At 51.8% G+C, this 22,903-nt stretch overlaps 1 protein-coding gene across 3 annotated transcripts in view; it reads right to left on the bottom strand.

The window, feature by feature from the left end:
• Positions 1 to 1,865: 1,865 nt before the first annotated feature.
• Positions 1,866 to 22,903, bottom strand: part of Scn5a (sodium voltage-gated channel alpha subunit 5) — a 96,714-nt gene continuing 75,676 nt past the window's right edge. For 2 of the 3 annotated variants that reach the window (XM_075964168.1, XM_075964169.1), the window contains exons 21-28: positions 17,387 to 17,560; positions 14,782 to 14,904; positions 12,176 to 12,457; positions 10,883 to 10,936; positions 10,175 to 10,316; positions 9,601 to 9,701; positions 7,616 to 7,886; positions 1,866 to 5,417 (exon numbers count right to left, since the gene is read on the bottom strand). In XM_075964168.1, the coding sequence (XP_075820283.1) occupies positions 4,180 to 5,417; positions 7,616 to 7,886; positions 9,601 to 9,701; positions 10,175 to 10,316; positions 10,883 to 10,936; positions 12,176 to 12,457; positions 14,782 to 14,904; positions 17,387 to 17,560 (2,385 nt within the window). In that variant the 3' untranslated portion in view covers positions 1,866 to 4,179. The remainder of the gene's footprint in view (positions 5,418 to 7,615; positions 7,887 to 9,600; positions 9,702 to 10,174; positions 10,317 to 10,882; positions 10,937 to 12,175; positions 12,458 to 14,781; positions 14,905 to 17,386; positions 17,561 to 22,903) is intronic. The other variant, XM_075964170.1, reaches the window with a different exon arrangement.

Raw genomic sequence — 22,903 nt, 5'->3', positions numbered from 1 at the left:
TACCTAAGGACACATCACCAGGGATCGTGACAAAGGAGCATCTTGTGGGAAGCTGCAGAAGGCACAGCCTGATCCTCCTCACAGCCCACAAAAGTGTCCCTAACTCTACAGCTGGTCTGGAGAAGGCACCCAACCACTCTGCCCCTAGCACTGGGCATGCTCACGCCAGATTGAGAAAGTGATGGTAGTCTACTGTTCCCCAGGCAGAAATGCCACAGGCTCTGCTTTTTCTCACCCAGGCCCAGGGAGGGGCTTCCCACTGAGTGAGAGAGCAAGCTGCAGTGAGGGGCAATGAGACTGGTTTCTGTTCCATCAGGGGTCCTGTCTGCCCACCACTCCGTAGGTATCTGTAGAGAGGGAGCTGGAGAGGAAGCTTCAGGATGAGGGCCTGTGGGGTGGGGAGCTGGGGCATGTCAGGGAAGGCTCCCAAAGAACACTCCTGACCCTGAGAAGAGCGAGGGCTGTTCTGGGTAGAGGGAGCAGCAGCTGGTGAGGCAGGAAGAGCCCGGAGCCTTGAGGGCTGGAGAGATGTGGTTACAGAGGTCAGTGGGGCCAGAGCCCTTGATCCAGAGGTAACAGAAGCCACAGAGCAACTTTCTGCGGGGTTAGTTGTCTTGGACTGAAATATCACCCTGGTCACTGAGGGAAGAATGTGGAGTGCATGAAGTTAGCCAAGGAAATGCTTGGTGGTCTCCAAGAGGCAAGACAGACTCTCTAACCTAACAAGGAAGACAAGTGAGAACTGAGCAGTGGAATTTTGGAGCCACTGAAGAGATGGGGCCCCAAGTTTTGGACGAGGAGTGTTGGTATCAGTGTGGGCATTAAAGATGGCATTAATGGACCTGGGGCGAAGCAAGGGGTCTAGTTCAGCACTAGGTGGTTCTGGCGGGAAGGTCTAGAAAGACAGAGCAGGCTGCTGAACACACCGGGCTGGGGCTCAGTACAGAGGTCCCGGCTTCTTCAGAGCCACATGGTCCACTTTTTCTGGGAGGGCGCAGGGATGGGAAGGCACAGCCGAGAGCCCGGAGGAGGCAGGACAACAAAAGAGAAAAGCAAACCCAGTCCAGCAACCCAAGGGTCCAATTATAAGGTCCTGAGGGCCGCTAAAGGCACAGAGATAGGGGTGTGGGGCTGTGGGAGGACCGAGGGCAGGCTTGTCGGACACATGCACGGTTCTACGCAATGGAGCGGTCTGGATGTGCACAGAGCTCGGGGTTTGCAGACAGGACAGAGGGCGTACCGAGTCTAGCCACAAGGAGTCCTGCAGGCTGGCAAAGCACATGGGCATGTGGAGAGTGGGCTGGCAGCATGGAGCCACAGTGGACAGAGGGACGAAGGGAGGAGTGGACCAGGAAGCCAGGGATCCCGCCCTGAGGCCGTCTCTGGCTTGGCACTTGCAGGGTGTGGTTTCCCCTCTCCACGGTGCCCTAGAGCAGGAGGTCCTCAAGGTATTCTCTTCTCCTGGGAGGGGGTGCTGCCCCTCTGCACCCCACTTGTGTTGGTTGAATCCCTGCCTCTGTTCAAGGCATTCTTGAGTCCTGACCGCTCTCTCACCACTACCACTGTCATTCTCCAGACCTGCTCAGGCCAAGGCCTCCACACAGCTCCCTCCAGCCTCTGCTGCCTCACCTCTTCCTTGGTGCCCCCCCTCTGCTGCCTCACCCCTTCCTTGGTGACCCCCCGCTGCCTCGCCCCTTCCTTGATGCCCCCCTCTGCTGCCTCGCCCCTTCCTTGATGCCCCCCTCTGCTGCCTTGCCCCTTCCTTGATGCACCCCCTTCCTTGGTGCTCCCCCCTCTGCTGCCTCGTCCCTTCCTTCCTTGGTGACCCCGTTACACCCCAGCCCAAGAACAGGCACAGACCAGGTCATGTAAGCCATTTATTAGTTTGTTTGAAAAATAATGTATTTCATTTATACACGAAGCTTGGTGAGAAGTGCTCGTTAATTTCAGATAACACCTGACATGTACGCATGTCCCTCCCACCTCCTGTCTATTCTCTTCTCTCCTCCTGCGCACCGCTGTGCCGTTCTAGAAAAAGAGACTGTGCTGAGCCAAGGAGTTGGGGCTAGCTGGCTCCCACCCTTGGCCATCCTGTTTGCAGCCAGCCCCGGGCACCTGTCTTAAGGCTACGAGGCTTTCCACACACTCAAAAACCACAGTGTCCTTCCGGCCAGCTGGGATGGCAGCCCTGCCAGCCCCAGGCCACATTCCTGCCTATGCAGCCCGACACGGGTGCCAGGGAGGGACACATATCTCTCCAAGCCTTGAGAGCAAAGCACAGATCTACAAAAATAAGATTTCCACTCAGAGAAGCGTCACCAGGACAGTTAAAACCCAGCTCTCCCCACATGGGACTCAATGGGGACACTGGATAAGTCTCCAGGGGTGGGTGGGGCTGGGGCTGGTTGCCACCAAGGGAACTGAGGTGGCAAAAAGAAACATAATACTTGACTCGCCCTCAGTGCCCCCCTTCGGCACTGCCACGAGTGTCCAGCCCTCCGACAGCTCGGCGAGGTAGGTAGGAGCAGCCAGCCTGCAGTGGGCAGGTGAGACTGAGGTGGCCTGTGAGGTGGGTGCCCCCCAGCCGAGGGTGGCTCTGCTGGAGAGCTAGACTTGGGCAGCCGAGCCCCTGCTTGCTCAGGCTCCACCAGCCAATCGCATCACCTCAGTGGTTTCTCTATATCGAAAGATTTGCATATGCTAAATAGGATTGTCAGCAGCTGAAGAGGTCGCGGGGATAATTGGACGAGTAAAATTATTTTTTCCCTGAAAAAAAAGCCTTCTCGGAAGACTCCTGGGATGGTTAGACCCCTGCCCTCAGGGATCCTGAGTCCAGACAAGTCCAGACACTGTGCTGAGCCCCAGTGCCACACTGCCTCCTTCCCCAATGGGATCGATGGCTTGTCCCCTCCCATGGAACCACGTGGAACCATCCAGGGCCTTTCTCTAGGCAGGGCCAGGCTGCCCTCCTGCTTCCACAGTGTCTGACGAGGAGCTGGAGCCTCAATGGGAATCCTTTCCATATGCGGTCAGAGGCAGAGAGACCCCAGGGGAGCCTGCGAAATGGAGACCACTTCCTTTGTCAGATGGGCTGTGCAGCTGCCATGGCTGGGCACAATTCAGTGGCCCACGTGGATCAACCTTCTCTTCCCTTGGCTTGTGGGCAGGGCCTGCCACAGCCCTGGAGTAAGCTCCATGCCTGGCTGTGAGTGGGGCTGGCCCTCCTCATATCCTTGGGCTCCAACATTAATACTCTTACAGGAGAGGGACAAGGAGCAGAACCCGTCTGAGACCTAGGCTGCTCATCGGGAAGCTTTGAATTTTCTTAGCACTGACCTTAGTGGAGTCTGAATAGAAAGGAAAATGGGATCCTGGGGACAACGGGGTGTGCGTGCGTGCGTGTGTGTGTGTGTGTGTGTGTGTGTGTGTGTGTGTGCGCGCGCGCGCGCGCGCGCGCGTGCATGCACGTGCAGAGTGAGCGCCACAGGAAGAAGCTCACGCTTCAGGGCCAGGGAGAAAAACTTGTCTCCCTTGGAGCAGCTCACACTTGCCCAAGGGGCTCCTGGGCCCCCGTGGCCTGTGTGTGGCCCCAGTGTGTGAAGTGTGTGCACACGTGTGTGTGAGTGAAGGGCTTAGGCCTTCCTGGCTCCTCAGCCCACATGACAGGAACCACGTTCCTCCCTTGGGGCATGAAGACCCGAGGAAGCCACACTGGATCCCACTTAGCTTGGAGGGCAGAGTCCGGGCAGCTCCGCAGACACTCTTGTTCAGGGTTAAGGAGAGGCAGTGTGAACTGCAGATGTTCATGGAAAAAGATGTTCTTTGCTCAAGTAAAAAAATATCAAATATAATAAATCTATGAAAGCCTGTTCACAACATGGACAGTGTGTTTTCCATTCCACCTCAGAGGCTGGGAGAGAGATGCTGTTCAGAGCCTTGCCAGACAGGCTCCAAGGGTGTGCCAGGCCTCCGGGGACAGGCCTCTACCAATAGGGGTTCCTTCTGCTGCTCCTGGCTTCAGTGCAGAGACACAGAACTCTGCCTTGTGGTTCCTCCAACTCAAGGCTCATCTGTCACCTCTACAGCCCAAAGCCAGGAAGGCCTCAGCTGACAGTGGTTTGAACTGCGTTCAGGTACGGCACGATTCAACAGGGTGTGTCACGGCCATCGGGGCCAGGCTCACACTATCGATTCTCGGTCCCTATCTGGAGATGGGGGGAAGTCGGCGAGATCCTCACTGCGGCTATAGTCCGATGCTTGCACTGGGAGGTTATCACTGGTGGCTCTCGTGACACTGTCGTAGGACGGGGGGAAGGATGTGGAGGAGATGGAGGAGCTGGAGGGCGGACCACTGCGCCGGGAGAAGTTCTCGTTCATCATGTAGGCAATGAGGCCCTCTCGCTCAGGGGCATCCTCGTCCGAGAGGCCACTGCCCGTCTGCTGGCGGAAGAGGAAGGAAGCATGCTTCACGGACCGCTGCAGTAGGTGCCTCCGGAAGGCCCGCTGGATGACCGTGGCTGACACCTCTTCATGCTTCCGCCGGAGGGTGGTGGTGATGGGCTCGTAGGAGATCTTGGAAGGGTTGGCTGCCATGAATTTCTCCTCCATCTGGATCTTCAGCGCGTCCATTTCTCCGGACTCCCCGAGCACCCTCTTGGTGAAGGCGAACAGGATATCCATACAGTGGATGCGGTCCCCGCTCACCATGGGCAAGTCCATGTTGATGAGGCTTATCTGGTTGGGCTTGGCGATGCGGAGAGGCTCGGACAAGGCGTCTGCAAAGTCGGACAGGGCCAAATACTCAATGAACTGGGTGGCCTCTGGGTCGAACTTCTCCCAGATCTCATAGAACATGTCAAAATCATCCTCGCTCAGGGGCTCCGTGCTCTCTTCCGTGGCCACACTGAAGTTCTCCAGGATGATGGCGATGTACATGTTGACCACGATGAGGAAGGAGATGATGATGTAGGTGGTGAAGAAGAGGATGCCCACCGCCGGACTCCCACAGTTCCCCCGGGAGCCATTGCTGTTGGGCAGATTGGGGTCACAGTATGGGGGCCCCGTGTTGAGGATGGGGCTGAGGAGGCCGTCCCAGCCGGCTGATGTGGTGATCTGGAAAAGGCACAGCATGCTGTTGGCGAAGGTCTGGAAGTTGAACATGTCGTCAATGCCAGCTTCCCACTTGACATAGGCAAAGTTGGCCATGCCGAAGATGGAGTAGATGAACATGACGAGGAAGAGCAGGAGGCCAATGTTGAAGAGGGCGGGCAGGGACATCATGAGGGCGAAGAGCAGCGTGCGGATCCCCTTGGCTCCTCGGATCAGCCTGAGGATGCGGCCGATTCTGGCCAGACGGATGACCCGGAAGAGCGTCGGGGAGAAAAAGTACTTCTGGATGATGTCAGAGAGGACAGTGCCTGTGGGATACAAGCAAGACTGTGGCCACCATGACATCTCTACCCTCCTTCCAGCCCAGGTTCACTCAGGGCAAGTGCATCTGTATAGAAGGCCAGGCCAATGGGACAGTCTAGGACTTGGCCTCGGCTTGCCTCTATGATCTAGGAGATGAAGATCTACACTAGATGGCTTCTCAGCGCTGTTCTACTTGTAAGGATGCACCTGTACAATGGAGGTGTGCCGAGACACTGTTACATGTGTTCTGAGGCCAGAGGGTACGCACTCAGAACTGCAGCGGCCCAGCAGGAACCAGAGCTGAAGGCTTTCTGCTCCTCACGGCCAAGGACCAGCAACCTAGGGCTCTCCTGGAGGCTTACTGGAGATGTAAAATCTCAGCTCTACCCCAGCCCATTTCCTCTTAATGCATCCAGACACTGCCCTGCAGCTTCATGGGGCACACTGCCCTGCAGCCCCCTGAGGCACACTGCCCTGTGACCCCATGAGGCACCCTGCCCTGCGGCCCCCTGGGGCCCACTGCCCTCCTTACCTCCACCTGGGGCTTTGGGGGCATTTCTGAGCCTACTTCATGTTTTAAATGCCTGCCCATCACCGCCACAGCAGGGATGCTTGTCTTAACCTTTGTTTAGATGACATTTATGGCAGAAAGGCAAAGGCAGGGTGATTCCAAAGGCAGATGTGCACTCATGGGAATGGAGTGGGGGGGCCAAGCATTTGACTCTGAGCCCAGCAACAAAGGAAAATATATACGGTCAAAATTAGACTTCATTGAAGTTAAAACACCTGTGCTCCAACAGACATCACAAAGGCAGGAAAACAAAGGGAGAAAGGGAGGGAATAGTTTTGATTTGTATATTTGATAAGGGACTAGAAAGTTGAATAGATAAAGCACTCTTGCAATTCAACAATAAAAAAGATAAAATACTCTAATTTTTAAAATGAACCAAAGTTTTTGAACAGCTGTTCTCTATGGAAGACGAACGGAAAGCGAGTGAGCACAGGGAAGACTTTCAGTTTCACCAGCCACCAGGGCATTGGCAACAAACGCCAATGAGGAGCACTCTCTCCAGGACGGCTGCAGCCACCGTAAAAGGCCATCGTGTGTGCCGGTGAGGAGGTGGATTAATGGGAGTTCCCATCACCAACGCTGAGTATGTGAAATGGTGCAACCATTTTGGAAAATGGTTTGATAATTCTTGAATATTTTAGATTAGTGGTTGCCAGGCGTGGAAGGACAGTGGACGTGGAGAGGGGTTACCAGTGTTTAGAGTCTCTCTTGGGGGTTGTCTAGTACTACACAGAGGAATGGTTGCTCAGTTTGGTGACAATCATGTTCCACATAACAGTTGTCAAGCCAGTGTAGGCCATAGCATAACAATGGTCCTACAGGATTGTACTGCCCAGTGACCTTGTGGCTGTCTTTGTGTTAGACAAATTCTGTGATGCTCACGCAATGATGAAACTGCCTAACGACACATTTTTCAGAACATATCCCTGGTGTGAAGCAGTGCCGAATGGCATTGAAATCCATCCACAGAATGTTCTCCATCAAGTGAATTTTAAGTTAACCTTCTGTGAATTTTCTAGTACATGAATCACATCTCAATAAAGCTGTCACAAGAATTTGGGTTCTGGGGCTGAACAGACATGGTGAGGGCCTTGTCTGTTATGCTCTTGTCCTGCGTTGTTCCTCCTCGGGACTTAGCACACAAGTCAGACTGTAGGATTTTTATCTCCCAGGAATGAAGGAATGATCTATGTCTCCTACACTATCAGGCAATCTACCTCTCATTCTTAGGGAATTGACTTGCCTCTTCTTCCTTCAGCCTGGTTGTAAGCCTCTGTCTGGAGGGTAGGGGAGTCTCTACAGTGGCCACTCCTTCTCCTAGCCTCAACCCTGAAGTGTTCACATAACTGTGTCCCAGGGAGAGAAGGGTCAGGATGGAGTATGGGCTGTCTTCAGGTTGGCCACGTTGGCTTGAATGCGCTCTCCCAGAGAAGTTCTATTCAGAGTGATGTGTACAGCTCTGTGTGTGTGTGTGTGTGTGTGTGAGAGAGAGAGAGAGGGGGGGGGGGAGAGGAAGGGAGGGAGGGAAGAAGGGGGAGGTGAGGAATACAGAGAAATGGTGAGAGAACACAGGGCTGGATTAGAAGCATGGCCTGGGCAGGACTTCTCCGTCCAGCCAACTTGCATACGCACCCACGATGGACAGGATGACCACCACGAAGTCGAAGATGTTCCAGCTGTTGGTGAAGTAATAGTGGCGCAGGGCAGCCATCTTGACAATGCACTCGCCTGTGAAGATGGCCACGAAGAGCAGGTTGATCTTAGCTAAGATGTTGACCTTCTCAGGGCTCTGGTCGTCCGTCTCCACCATCATGGTCACCATGTTTAAACAGATGAGGAACATGATGGTCACGTCAAAGGCCTGCTTGGTCACAATGTCGAATATGAAGCCTTGGTACTTGTTCTAGAAGAAGAGGTGAGGGGCTCAGTGCAGCAAAGACCCTAGGAGACTCTGCTGCCAGTCAGTCCAGACAACCTGCATCCTACTCACCACCCTCTGAGGACTACAGTCCCCACTGTATCACACATGTAGAGGAAGACACCATGGAGGTAGACCAGCTGGCCCGCCTGCCTAAACCCTATCCCCTCTAGGCAGGCACTGAGGCCCAGTTCTGAGACTCCCCCCTCCACCAGGCCATCCTGGTAGACTTCAGGTGGACCTTCAGGTAGACTTTTATCCTGCGTTTCAGCACACCATCCACTGTGTTGCTCTTTTTTTTAAAAAAAAAATTCTTTAACTCTATTTTTATGTGCACTGGTGTGAAGGTATCAGATTCCCTGGAACTGGAGTTATAGACAGTTGTGGGATGCCATGTGGGTGCTAGGAATTGAATCTGGGTCCTTATGTGCACTGGTGTGAAGGTATCAGATTCCCTGGAACTGGAGTTATAGACAGTTGTGGGATGCCATGTGGGTGCTAGGAATTGAATCTGGGTCCTCTGGAAGAGCAGTTAGTGCTCTTAACCACTGAGCCATTTCTCCAACCCCCACTGAGCTGCTTTTTAGTATTATATCCTGGAGGTTCAAGGTCAAAGTTAAACTTCAATCCTAGTACTTGTATATGCCTTACAAATTAATATGCTTTTCTCCATACTTTTTTTTTGTTTTTGTTTTTCCAAGACAGAGTTTCACTGTAGTTTTAGAGCCTGTCCTGGAACTAGCTCTTGTAGACCAGGCTGGCCCCAAACTCACAGATATCTGCGTGCCTCTGCCTCCCGAGTGCTGGGAATAAAGGTGTGCGCAACCACCACAAGGCTAGTACATGATATTAACCACTGAGCAATCTTAGCTACTCTATGTTTATTGTAAATGAGTCCAGGTTATTTGGAAAAAGAGACAGGATTAAAACTACATTCTCTCTCTCTCTCTCTCTCTCTCTCTCTCTCTCTCTCTCTCTCACAAACACACACACACACACACACACACACACACACACACACACACACCCCTCATCTAGCAGAGGACAGGGTGAGCAGGGAGGAATCAAATGAAAGGTTTGAAACTCTGGGCCTGTCCAATCGGCTGGTGGTTTAGGATCATTTCACCAAATTACTTTGAATAGTTCCCTGTCCCATTTTTTGTTTGTCTGTTTTTAGGACAGGGTCTCAGTATGTAGCCCTGGCTGGTTTTGAACTCACAGAGATCCTCCTGCCTCTGCCTCCCAGGTGCTGAAATTACACACGACTCAATTCCTCATCCCGCTTTTTAGAAGAATGGCTTGGTGGAGTCAAAGAGTCAGGCTAGCAGAGAGCCCAGTGCCCACCCTGGCTCTGTTCACAAGGGAAACGGTTCTCTGATTACCGCTGTTCTGAAGATGGGACTATGAGTCAGGGTAGGGATGTAAAAGCTCACTCCATTCCCTGGGAAGAGCCTGCACCCTGAAAGGAAGGAGGGGCTCACTGGAAGTGGCTGAGTCCCTGTGACTACGCTGTGTGCCCTTGGTGTCACTGCCTCAAGCCTTCCCCACTCTCTGTGTGAGACTCAGACCTCTGTGTGGGTGAGAACCCGAGTGCCTCTCAGCTGGGCTCAAGACTGGGGCTCTTGATGGCTGGCTTCGGGGAAGGCTCCCAGGTTTCCTGAGAAGACCCTCTCCAGCTCTGCCAGGGAGCCTAGCTTACCAGGGGCCGCGGGATGGGCTTCTGGGGCTTCTTGGAGCCCAGCTTCTTCATGGCGTTGTAATACTTCTTCTGCTCCTCCGTCATGAAGATGTCCTGGCCCCCTAAGTATAGAAAGACAACCCAAGCATAATTCGGGGGTTCTCAGGATCCTGCCTCCCGTGTGAAGGTGCCAAGCTCAACAACTTCAGACCTTCCTATCGCCCCAAATCTGCCTTTCCAGGATCCCTCCCTGTTCCTGTTCCCTGGGAAACCCTTATGGTTTTGTGACCTTCTTCCTTGGCCCAGTCAGCCGGACCTAGGCATCTCTGAGTATCTGGCTCAGTTTGGCTACAGCTTAATCGTGGCCTCTTTGGTGTGTCTCCCTGGACCTCTGCACGTCCCCACTCTTGATCACAGATGGGGCTAACAGTTCAAACTCACCCCTGAATCTCTTAGCTGGATGAGGGAAGGCAGAGACGGGCCAGCATCCCTCTGTCACCCTCCCCACCGTATCTCCTCAGAATAGAGAAGAGGCTCATCCCCACGAGAGCACGCAGTCCCCCCTGCCCCCCCTCAGGTGGATCCAGTGCTCTACGTATCTTTTTCTTCTGCTGGTTGAAGTTATCGATTATGACACCAATGAACAGGTTCAGGGTGAAGAAGGAGCCGAAGATGATGAAGACGACGAAGTAGATGTACATGTAGAGGTTGTCCTCCCACTGCGGCTGCTCCTCATACTGCAGAGGAGAGAGCAGGCAGGGTAGGCAACAGGAGGACGGGCTGCAGTGGGGCTGTCGTGTATATGCGTGTGTTTGTGTCCAGGAGACTGTCACCACTGCAGGTGTATGGGATTCTGACTGGCTGTGATCAGAGCGGAGGTGGTAGCCAGGGGTGAGTGGTAGACCTGTGTGCAGGTGACGGTGGCAGGCAAGGACATCTGGCGTGCCACGCTAAGGGGTGACTCATATTGGCATGTGTACAGTCCCTGAGCCAATGGGAGGCCCCTCCGTCGTCCCTCAGTCATCAGTATGACTGGGCTGGACACAAGGACAAGGACAAACTCATCTCCGTCTCTGCTGCCCCTCTCCTGACTGAGGATGAGTAAGCTACAGTGGGTTGAATCTGAGACACGTTTGAGAATCTGGGGACTCCACCGAAGACCACATGGTCTTGCTGGAGGGCCAGGCCTGGGCATCCCTGGGAAGCTGAACCTGAGGCTGACCCGAGCAAATCCTGCTCCTCCTCCCACGAGGCCGGAAGCCTTAGGTGCTGGTTTTGTTGGGAGCAGCTAGAGACCACCTACCCCTCTGGAGTCCACGGCTGCATACATGATGTCCATCCAGCCTTTAAACGTCGCCTGTGAGGAACAGAGAATGACAGTCACCAGGCTTGGCATCCAGCTTCAGCTACAGAGGAGGGCTGGAGACAGTCTCCAAAAGGCTGAGTGGCCCAGGGAAAGACCTTCAGTGGGGCTAGCAGAAACCCCAAGAAGGCGGTGTGAGGCTCCTCAGTTGAGGCCTCAGGACGGGTAAGGCCAGGAGAAGGTCCACTCAGGAACACACACTTCAGATTCTAACACATCACATGGTCCAGACAGTGGCCTTCAAAGACTGACCCCAGGGCTGACCTGACCAGCTGTGTCCTGCCTGGAACCACAGGATCCTTTTACCCCTGCTCTAGTGAGTGGCTAACAACTTGTTTTCCAGAAGGAAAGAAAAAAATCACTAACATATTTTCCAAATTCTCTGATGTAACTATTCCCACCATGACCTATTCCCACCACTATGGTGTGACCGGTGGGAGGAGATTCAAGAGCCATAGTGTTACAGAACACACACAGTGCAGGCAAGACAGAGGGCCCTCTCTCACTGAAACTGGAGCTTGCTGGTTTGGCAAGACTGGCTGGCCAGCAAGCCCCAGCCATCCTCCTGTCTCCACCTCCCCAGTGCTGTGTTTACAGGCACATGCCACTACATAGAGCTGGTTTCTGATGTGGGTACCTGAATCTAAACTCAGGTCCTCATGCTTGCGTGGAAGAGCGCTTTATTGACCCAGCCGTCTGCCCATCCCCGTGGGTTGATTTCACAGCAGGTGTTACAGTCGCTGTACCATCCCGCTCATAAAGTAAATGGGCATCTCAGAGAACCCGCACATCAAAGATGGATCAAACATGCCCCTTTTGGGGTGGGGTGGCGGTCAGGAATCCAGGGCCTTGCACACGTCAGAAGATGTCCCCATCTCAAGTGTATTCCTTTAAACAGCCCAAGGTAGTTTATAATGGAGGTGGCCGATCACACTTTTCCTACCAGCTCAGTCCCTGGGGACTTGGCTGTCTTTGGTCAAGCCTGTGCCACCTAAAGAGGTCCATTTGATTGGCAGCTGGGGAGCTGGTCCTGTCCAGCGCTGGCTTGATCCCCATGTCACACACCTTGGATAGTGTAGATTCAATCAGAGACTCTGGGAAATTCTAGCCTCTTTGGACCCTGAGACCCTACTTCAGGGACCCAGGGTGCCCTGCTCCTGCCCACACCGGGGTGAGGGACACATTTCCGAAGCACCAAATGGAGGAAAGGGACCCTTGTTCTCCCGTACTCACCACCTGCAGAAGGGCCAGGTACCCAGCCCCCACGTTGTCGAAGTTGACCTTCACCTTGGTCCAGTACAGCTCCCCAGTCACGTTGAAGGACTCACACTCGCTCTTGTTGTTGACGATGGTGTAGTTGAGAGGCAGGTCGCCCTCCGTCTGGTTTATGCACCTCCCAAACTTCCCGGCGAAGAGGTTCACGCCCATGATGCTGAAGATGAGCCAGAAGATGAGGCAGACGAGGAGGACGTTCATGATGGAGGGGATGGCGCCCACCAGCGCGTTGACCACCACCTCATGGACAGAGAACGGACTCGGTTCTTGGGGTGGCCTGGAGCATGTGCTCTTTCCAAGACCTCCCCTACCCCCGCTGACTAAACTTGCTGGCCACAGGTGGCTGTGGGGGTGGGAGTGCAGTGTCTTCCAGTCATGGAGGAAGCTGACGCCACAGCCGGAGCTCTGGCAGCAAGTGAAGGAAGTCAGAGAGAATCAAGAGGCCTTTTTATCTACGCCTGAATGCTGAGGTAACTCCGGAATACACCAGCCTTTCCTCTTCCAGCCCTCTTTTACTAAATGCTGAGGTAACTCTGGAATACTCAGCCTTTCCTCTTCCAGCCCTCTTTTACTTTCAGCTATGATCTGAAAAACTCAACTTGCATAAAAATGGCGTCTCTGCTGGTTGAGGCTCCCAGGAGTCCAATGGGTAGGACAGGCTTAAAAAGAGCAGAAGGCTTAGGTCCTGTGTCAGTCCTGCTGGTCCTGAGTTCTCTGTGCTAAACTTCCGGTTTATTTTAGGGCTGCCGCTAGGGGAGAGGATGGGTGCCCTGAAGTACACCCAGGGGACCCCCTGCTATGTCTGCAGAGTGCTATATGACTCCACACACTCTTCTTGAGCTTCCTGATAGATACATTTGGGAAACTTGGGGCCCAATCATCCAGCTGCCCATGAACCACGAAGCTATCGACCACACAGACGGGTGGAGCTGGGGTGGATTCTGTTGTGGTACCGAGGGTCCAAGTCAAGATAGGGATGACATTCTAAAGCAGATAGCGCATCCCGGAGCAGGTGGGAAACCCAGCTCCCCCAGGGCACCAGGCTTTCCGCAGAAACCCCAGGAGCTTGCCTTTGGCTGGCACTGTAGCCAGCAGCCACATCAGAGGCATTCCTGGCACCTAGCATCACTCTGTCCCTCTGGAATCAAGTGTCCTTGGCTCCCAAAGAGACATTTAACTCTGGTCCGATTACTCTCTTGTGGGTGAGTTCCTGCCAGGACTAGGCAGTGCAATGAATTGATGGTGTGGGCAAGGTTCAAAGCCATCAGCCAAATGGTGAGTTGTGTGTTAGTACCCGCCGGGGCAGGGGACAACAGACAGAGTTCTCCGAAGCCATGAAGAATTACATATGTTAAAACACACAGACACACACACATGCTTGCACACGTGCAAACACGCACATACATATGTACGCGCGAGATTTCCTCCTTGTTACATATCATAGCTAATTCCTTTTCAGCGCAGGATGTCAAAACCAAGAAGGCAAATACTCTGCTAGAGACCTCCCGCCTGCCCTCACAGTTTTTCTTGGGGGCTTTAAAATTCACCTCATAAAAATGGATGGAACTGGAAGATATGAAGTGAGGTGACCCAGTCTCAGGCAGACAAATATTGCTGCTTCCCTCTCATAGTGGATCCGGCTTCTAACTTTCATATATGTCTATCTATGTGGGTGTGAGTGTGTGGAGAGACCTGAAAGGGGCCCGTGGGAGGTGGGGGAGAAGCTTTAAGGGAGAGGTGGGCACTAACAATGTGAAAATGGGAAGGGGACAGAAGGGGACAAGAAGGGGTGGGGGTGGGGAGATGGGAGGGGGGAGCCAACAGGAACTAAGTATACGTAAAAATATCTGTTACTTTGCATGCTAAACTGAAATTATTATTTTAAAAAAGAAACAGGGCCGCAGAGATGGTCCAGCCAATAAACGTGAGAGCCCGAAAACTTGAGTTTGGTCCCCTGAACCCAGGATGAAAGGACACAGCCAATTCCTGAAAGTTGTTCTCTGATCTCCACATGCCTGCCATGGCCTGTGGGCCTCCATGCTCACGAGTGTATCACACACACGCACACACACTTTTATAAAGATATTAGAATTTCCCTTATATGCTCACATTCTTTGGTAAAATGTGGCACTTCCCAAATGCCTGTGTGATCACAAAAGCGTTCGCTAAGCCAGGGATTTAAACTCGGCAATCTGTCATCTGTAGGTGAGAACATGGCCTACTCCACAACACCTTCCTTGGCCCTTGCTCCCCTGTCCTTCACCACCTCATAAGGACATGGGGAAGGCAGCCCAGACCTGCCAGGAAGTGAGGGACTCCAGGTCAGCCTGCAGAGTGGCACACAAGGAGGCAGAGAGCCCTGGTGCCTACGGGCCTGGGTGTCGGCGAGACTGTGCTCCGGTTCCGCCCTGGAGCTGGAAGAACCCTTTGCAGAAGGTTCTAGACCACAGCCTCAGAGGCAGCGGGGAGGCCCTCCCGGCTCCAGGCCAGGCCTCTTGGTCAGGAAGCTAGGGGCGTGTTCCCCTCGTTCCTCCACCTGCTAGGGTGGTAGAAGTTCTACTTACCCTCATGCCCTCAAATCGCGACAGGGCCCTCAGGGGTCGCAGCGCACGCAGTGTCCTCAGTGACTTGATGGGACCCATCTCAGCAAAGCCTAAGGTGTTGGCCACGAGGCTGACCAGCGAGACCTAGAGAAGGGAGGGGTGGGGAGGCAGGGACAGTTCCAGAGACAGGCGGTGGACTCTCGGTTCCTCTTAGGCTGGTCAACTTTCTTTACCAGCCTGTTAACTGCTAGCTCAGGCTTCCAGGAGCTTTGAAGGCCTGGAGTAAGCCAAGACCATCTACTGGCCCTTCGTCCTGGGACATGTCATCCCTATTCTACCATTTCTGTGGCTGAACAGAGACAAAACCTGGGGTTCTAAGTACAATGTTTGAGTTAATCCTCTTCTCTTCCAAAGAAGTCTATTTGGGGGAAGAAAGGTCAGTCCCGGGTTGCATACAAGCACCAGTCACGGGGTACTCCCTTAAGCTGGACTTTGTAACATTCTGACATCTTATGAGGACGTAGGTGGGGATGGGTGACTCTGGAGCCTCTGCTCCCTCTATCCTTTCCCCAGAACTCCCCCCAGTGGACCCCATCATGCTAAAGGTCCAAGAGCCAACACCCTCATTTTTCCACTCCCTAGTGACCACATCTAGAAATGGTGTCTCACCTGGACCCCTGCCTTTTACCCTGGTGCTGCGGAGGTGGGAAGGACCGCACAGGAGCCAAAGCCCTAACACTTTGTGCTGGGAAGCACTAGGCAGTAGGGGTGGCCAAGGGGCATGGAGGAAGAGGCCTGGCTAGTCTCCCTCTTCATCCCAAATAAAAGCCCATGTTTTCACAAAGGCCTATGTGCCTTTTCCTCCTCATGTTCCCTCCACCCAGCCACTCTGGGGTGGCTTCTCAAAGATATCAGGCATAGTGTGTAGAAGGTTCTAACACACACCTACGGCGTTAACTTCCCTCAGATCTGCTCCAGTCACCTCAGGGGTCCCATTCCTGCTCGGTGATTTCAAGTTCTGCCTTGCATCTTCCCCTCCACCCTACAGCCTGGTGCCTGTTCTTCTAACACCTGCCCCCGCCTCCCTCAACCCTCCGTTTTTTCTCCATGCCAATTCACCCTCAAACATAATACCAAATTGGGCCCCCCACCCCCTCTGTCTTTCTTTTTCCTAGACAAGGTTTTGTTATATAGCCCTGGCTGGCCTGGAACTCACAACAATCCTACTGCCTCAGTCTCTGGAGTCTCTGGATTTATAGGCTGTATTCTCATACCCAGCTGAAGTGCTTATTTATCTAAGAACATCTACATTTACTTAGTGTGTGTGTGTGCACGTGCGCGTGTGCATGCGTGTCTGTGTGATAGTGCATGTGTGCATGTGCAGAGATCAGAAGACAGCGTGTAGGAGTTGGTTCTTCCATTATATAGGTTCGGGGGCTGGAACTCGGGTCATCAAGCGCCTTTACTCACTGAGCCATCTTGCCAGCAGCAATGGGGTTATTTTCATTTACTTTATTGCCTGATGTCACTCTACCTCTAGGTGGGCTGAGACTTCCAGACCTAAGAAAGTCCTTGAACATGGGCCTAGGACCACCACCTGGGACCTGGGACCTGGGACCACCTGGGACCTGGGACCACCGGAGTCCTGGGACCACCTGAGGCCTGGGACCAACTGAGACCTGGGACCACCTGAAGCCTGGGACCACCAAACACACACACACACACACACACACACACACACACACACACACACACACTGGGCTCCTGAGAGTCACTAAGCGCACAATACCTGGGCTACCGAGACCCCTTTCCCAGGGATGCACACACACCTGGGCTCCTGAGACACCCCCCTTCCCAGGGACGTACACACACCTGGGCTCCCAAGCCCCCATTCATATGGATGCACACACATCTGGGAATCTGAGCCCCCTTCCCTCACTGAAAGTAGATTCAGGGCTGCTCCTCACCCTGAGCATTGTCTCCCCGCAATTCTCTCTGCCCCCCAACTTGACCCATCTGGCCTAAACTCATCCTGCAGTGCCCTGGAGTCCAGGAAGCTTGGGGAGAGGGTATTCCCACTCCATCTGCCAACTGAGAGCTCAGAGAACATGCTCGCGTCTTGGACTTGCCATCCCAGGACACACCCCGGGGCAGACAAGGTCTCCCAGTGGTCCAGGGTTCCATACAGCCACAGTTCATACTTCCTCCTGTTCACACAACATGCCCACCGTATCTCCCAGGGGTCTCTGCACCTACGTCTACCCTTTATCCTCCCACAACCCGAGTGGGTCTGGAGGTCTCTGCCGGTCCTCAGTCTAGGGGACCTGAGTCGCTGCGGTCCACCCTTGGGGAGGATTTCAGCACAGAGGTCACCCTGTCAGCATGTCCGCTGTTGCTCCTGGCCCAGACAGGAACAGATCTCCGCTCTGGATTGTCTCCCTCAGGTAGGTCCTGCTCTGAGGCAGGCCTCTGCTCTCAGCGGCCCTCTTCCTCCCAGACCAAGGTCTAGGCTTCAGACGCTTGGCTTCCTTCTGCTCCCCCCGCCACACGACACAGCCGAGCACCCCACTGCTGCATGGTGATTCCGCCTGGCCCTATCGCTCCACCCCTTCACACGCCCACTCACATCCACAATGAGGAAGTCTAGCCAGCACCAGGCATTGGTGAAGTACTTCTTGAAGCCGTAGGCCACCCACTTGAGCAGCATCTCCAACACAAAGACATAGGTGAACATCTTGTCGGCATACTCCAGCAGAACCTTGATGGTCTTCCGCTCCTCCAGGTAGATGTCCTCAAAGGCCTGTGGGCAGGGCACACGGGGGAGGGGCTCAGAGTCCAGATCGCTGCCCAGCAGTTCACTCTGCAGGGGACATCGTTTCTAGCAACACCTGCTGCTTAGGAGCAGGGGCATTGAGATGTGTCTCTCTATCAGTCATGGATGGGCCAGGCTACTGGTCCTCACTGTGGGTGGAGAGCCGGGTGTGTACTCCCTCTATGCTAAGAACAAGTGTCAGTTCTGGGCGAGCACACTTTAGGGTCATGTTCCTGGCAGGGCTGGGTGCTGAAGGCCTGTAATCCCAGCTACTTGGGAGGCCGAGGCAAGAAGAAGACCATAAAGCCTGTCTTAGCTGAAGAGACATAGGGGGGGAGAGGGGATGGGGAGGGAGAGATACCAAGGCTAGCTTGGGGAACTTTGTGAGATCCTGCCACAAAATAAAAAGTAACAAAGAAACAAATGCTGGGTTATGCCTCTGTAGTAACTGAGCATGTGTGAAACTCCAGGCTCCATTCTCAGTGCAGGAAAGGGAAAGAAGTAAATAGTTTGAATTAAATAAATAAACAAGATAAATAAAACAATTAAATTAAGCTTTCCAAGACTTGCCCATATTAAGCCAGAGAGAAGGAATAGGCATTCAGCTTGCAGCCTTCCACCGGACAGTGTGCAAAATGGCTCCGGTTTTCCCTCTACTTTGTATTCATTGTATCCTGTGTATTTACCATTTTCCATGGGAATTTATACTGGACTCCATTCTAACAATGACTAAGATTTCCCTTATAATGAATACACTTAGATAAACAAAGCCCAGCAGCACTGGGCCCGAAGCAAAATTTCTGTCTTTTTGAAATACAGATATCCAGACATTCCCCCAAATACCAGCCACACGGCGCTTATTATTTTTTTAATTGATTGATTTCTTGTTTTGAGACAGGGTCTCACTGCATTACCCTTTCTGGCCTAGAATTTGCTCTGTAGACCAGGATATCTTTGAACTCACAGAGATCCACCTGCCTCTGCCTCTCAAGCGCTGGTATTAAAGGTGTGTGCCACCACACCCAGCCAAAGCAGGATTTTCAGAAAAATGACTTCAAACCCTCTGGGCTCTGACATCCACGACAAACAGGCTCTCCACAGAATCTCGGAGTCAAGTGTGTCACCTCAGCCTGGAGCTCCTGCCTGGCACGGCTGAAGCTCTGGCATCGCCTGTCCCTAGCACACTAAAGACAACAAAAGATTTCCCCCCTTTCCTCATTCCTGCCTCTACCCAGCATCCCTTGGGGCCACCAGGGACACTGCTACATTGCCGGGGCATCCGGCTGCCCTTCCTCCTCCAGCTACCTCTCCAGCCAGAGCATGCTCTGAGGCTCCCTGTCTAGGCAACATGTCACCAGGGAGCCTGGGAAGCTGCGTCCTTCAGTCACCCCTGGGTCCCTGTCTGACTTCAGGGCCTCTGATGTAGTCCAGGGATGAGTACGGTGAGCGGTGCCTGGGGACACACAGCTGAGGCCTCTGGATGGCTAATTGGGCCTGTGTAGGCAGCACATAGCACAGTGCAGGCCCTCAGATGGACTTGGAGGCTTCAAAATAAAAGCGGGGATCTAGTCATCTACTTATGTCTATGTTTTTATTTTTTCTGAAATAAAATATGTGCTTCTTATAAATCAAACAAGGCCTGGGAATATAGCTCAGTGAGAAGCATGAAAAGACTCTGTTCAAGCTCAGAGCCCCAAACAAATACACAAATAAAACGTGTGCAAGCACATATACAGACACACCCACTCCCAAACAGAAATTATCAAAATTGGCATTTCTAATTTCACAATAAAAACAATGTGATTTTATATGATACATTAAACATTTGCTTTAGAACTGCTTTTTAAAAATACCTTATTTTTTTTAATCATGCATTTACGCCCGGGTATGTGCATGTAAGTGCAGTGCTCCACGAGGCCAGAAGATGGCATCAGAGTCCTTGGAGCTGGAGTCATAGTTGGTGGTAAGCTGCCAGACATGAGAGCTGAACTCAGGTCCTCTCTAAGAGCAGTACAAAGCTGGGTGTGGTGGGTGCCATCCCAGAGCTTGGGGTGGCGAGGCCGGAGGCTCACCAGTTCCAAACTAAGCTGGGGCTACATGTAAGACCCTGCCTCAAAAACCAGCCAACTGGGCTCTGTAAGATGGCTCAGAGGATATGGGTGTTTGATATCCTTGGGACCTACATGATGGAAGGAGAGAACCAACTCCTGTCAGCTGTCCTCTGATCACACACACACACACACACACACACACACACACACACACTCCACGGAATGTGTGCACACAATCTATTCTGAACCTTTACTTTTTTAAAGTGAACACATTAACACCTGCCAACAATGTGTCTGTCTGTTGAGGACAGATTTCTAGACTCCTGATGTCAGAACAAAGGTGTGGTTTGGGGACAGTCTGTGAGCAAGCCCCCCCCCCCCGAAGAGATCAATTTACAGCCCACCCACTAGCACCCTATTCTGGTTTGCTGTGTGCTCTAATCTCGCAGATCATAGTTCATTATCACAGCACTGAATACAGTTATATCATTGGTTACAATATCCACTTAGTACAGTCTTTGATATTGTATTAAGAAAGCCATCACCGAGGTAGAAGAGATGCCCCAGTGGTTAAGAGCACTGGCTGTATTTCGAGAAGACCTGGGTCTTGTTCCCAACACCCATATGGTGACTGACAAACTCCTATAACTGCAGTTGCAGGGGTCGAAATGCCCTCTCCTGGCCTCTGCAGGCACCACACACACACAGTACATGCATGCGTGCAGGGAAAACAACAAACACAAAAAGAAAAGTCTTTTTAAAAAATGTCCTCACCTATTCAGAGACTAGAAAAGAATCTTCCTTCCCCTGCTTCAAAGTTTTGTGGTTTGTTTTTATATTATGATTTCAAAAATCCTAATATATATTTGGTAAAGAGTAAATATACATTTTAATAAAAATTTCTCAGTGGCTTGTCAACTGCCCCAACATTTTATTAAAAAAATCCGCATAAAATCCACTAATCAGAAGTCAATATTACTGTATGTGACATTTCTCTGTTTGCTTAGCTCTAACCCAGGCCTTTCTGCTGTGAATTTGTTTTCTTCCTCCTGGTGCTGGGATGGAACCCAGGGCCTGATCTGTTTCTAGACACATGTTCAATCACTGAGCCATGTCAAGCCCTTCCACTGTTCCTCGGATACTCTCTGTTCCCCTGGCCTTCCTTTCTTTTTGGAATTTTTCTTTTTTGTTTGTTTGTTTGTTTTTCAAGACAGGGATTCTCGGCAGCTTTGAAGCCTGCACTGGAACTAGCTCTTGTAGACCAGGCTGGCCTCGAACTCACAGAGATCCACCTGCCTTTGCCTCCTGAGTGCTAGGATTAAAGGTGTGCGCCACGGCCGCCTGGCGGTTTGGGGAAATTTTGAAGATAAATTTTACTGGTATTTCTATCAAACTCATTCAGTTCTATTGTTGGAATGTAGTGCTATTTTATTCTTTTTTTTTTTTTTAAGAATTACTTTTGTAATTTGTGAGGTGAGGATGCAGGCTGCCATAGCACATGTGTGGAGCTCCCCACAGAGGACCTGGTTATCCGGAGCGCTCAGGCTTGGTGCAAGCACCTTTGCCTTTACTGAGCCCTCCTGCCAGCCTCGCGTTACCTGTCTGGGGACTAATCTGGAGCCTTCCTACCTGAGACCACAGTATGGAGTCTGTCTGTCTTCACGCCTTGCAAGATTCCATACTTACTGAACAGACCTCTCTTACACTCTGTCACATTTGTTACCAGTTATTTTTATATTTTCAACAACAGGAAAAGAATAAATAGCAGAGAAGTATTACAGTTTCCATCATATACGACAGTACCAACGTAACAGCTCTTCCTATCTGGCCTTACAGTTGCCTGTTCTTTATAGATGCAATTTCAAACTCCTTTCTTCCATTAGTTAAAAAAAGTTGTGTGTTTGTGTGCACGGTATGTGTGCGATGTGTGTGTGGAGTTCAGAGGATGCGTCAGTGGAGCGGTTTTCTCTCTCCGCCTCTGCACGGGCTCCGGGAATTGAATTCAGGTCCTCGGCTTGCGTGGCAAGGGCTTCCTCAGCTGAACCAGCTCCTTGGCCCATGTAATGTTTTTAATGGTATTATACTTTTCCCTGCATGATTATATTATCCACAAGTAATATTATTATTAATTTCATTTTTTTCTTGCCACACTGAGAAGTGAACTCAGGCTTCATGCAGTGCTGTATTTCTGAGCTGCAGCCGCAGCCCCGCCTTCTATTGCTATGATACCTTTTATTTTTATGTGCACGAGTATTTGCTTGCATGTGTGTCTATGTACTGCATGCATGCCTAGTACCCTCAGAGAGCACATAGGATCTCCTGGAACCGCAGTTACAGATGGGCACTGAGAATTGCAAACAGACCTCCCGGCAGGAGCAGCAAGTGTTCTTAACCACTGAGCCATTTCTCCAGCCTTGTCAGGATTATTTCTGTACCTTGCACTGTGTGTGTGCACAGTGACTGTGTGTGTTTGGGTGTTGCATGTTCATGTGTATGAGTGCAGCTGCACACGGAGGTCACGGAGATAACCCTGGGTGTCAGCCTTCAGCTTCCATGTTGTCTGAGACGGGGTTTCTAATTTGCTGCTGTGTGGGCCAGATGGCCCGCAAGCCTCAGGGGTTTTCCTGTCTCCACTTCTCATCTTGCTGAAGAAGGGCTGGTATCAGAGATGCGTGTAACACATCCAGCTTCCCATGAGTCCTGGGAACCCAAACTCAGGTCCTGGCTCAAGCTCTCCACCCCCTGAGCCATTTCCCAGTCTCTCTCTCTCTCTCTCTCTCTCTCTCTCTCTCTCTCTCTCTCTCTCTCTCTCTCTCTCTCCTTTCTCTTGAGATAGGGTCTCATGACGCAGCTCTGGCTGACCTGGAACTTGCTATATAGAAGAGGCTGTTGTGGAACTCACAGAGACACATCTGCCTCTGCCTTCTGAATGCTGAGATTAAAGGTGCGCGCCACCATGCCCGGCCTCAATTCTTGCTTTATAGTCAACTGATTTTCTTTAATATATTTAATTAAATACACTGGTAAGCATTTAAATATTATTATTATGATTAGTACTAGAAAGCAGTTAAATGGTTTTTCCATATTCTTAACTTTAATGAAAACGCTAAGTGATTTACCACTAACGAGGACAGAAACTAACGATAATAGTTGATTTTTTCAGTAAATTAAGAATATGTTTTATTTCTATCGTCATCGGATTTGATGCCTTCATTTAGATAATTATATGTTATCCTTTTTTTCTACTTAGATAAAATAGATTTTGGAACATTATCAGCAT

The sequence above is a fragment of the Microtus pennsylvanicus genome, chromosome 3 (assembly GCF_037038515.1).
Source record: "Microtus pennsylvanicus isolate mMicPen1 chromosome 3, mMicPen1.hap1, whole genome shotgun sequence".
NCBI lineage: Eukaryota > Metazoa > Chordata > Mammalia > Rodentia > Cricetidae > Microtus > Microtus pennsylvanicus.
The sequence above is the reverse complement of the archived record's forward strand: the minus strand, read 5'-3'. Positions and strand labels throughout refer to the sequence as shown.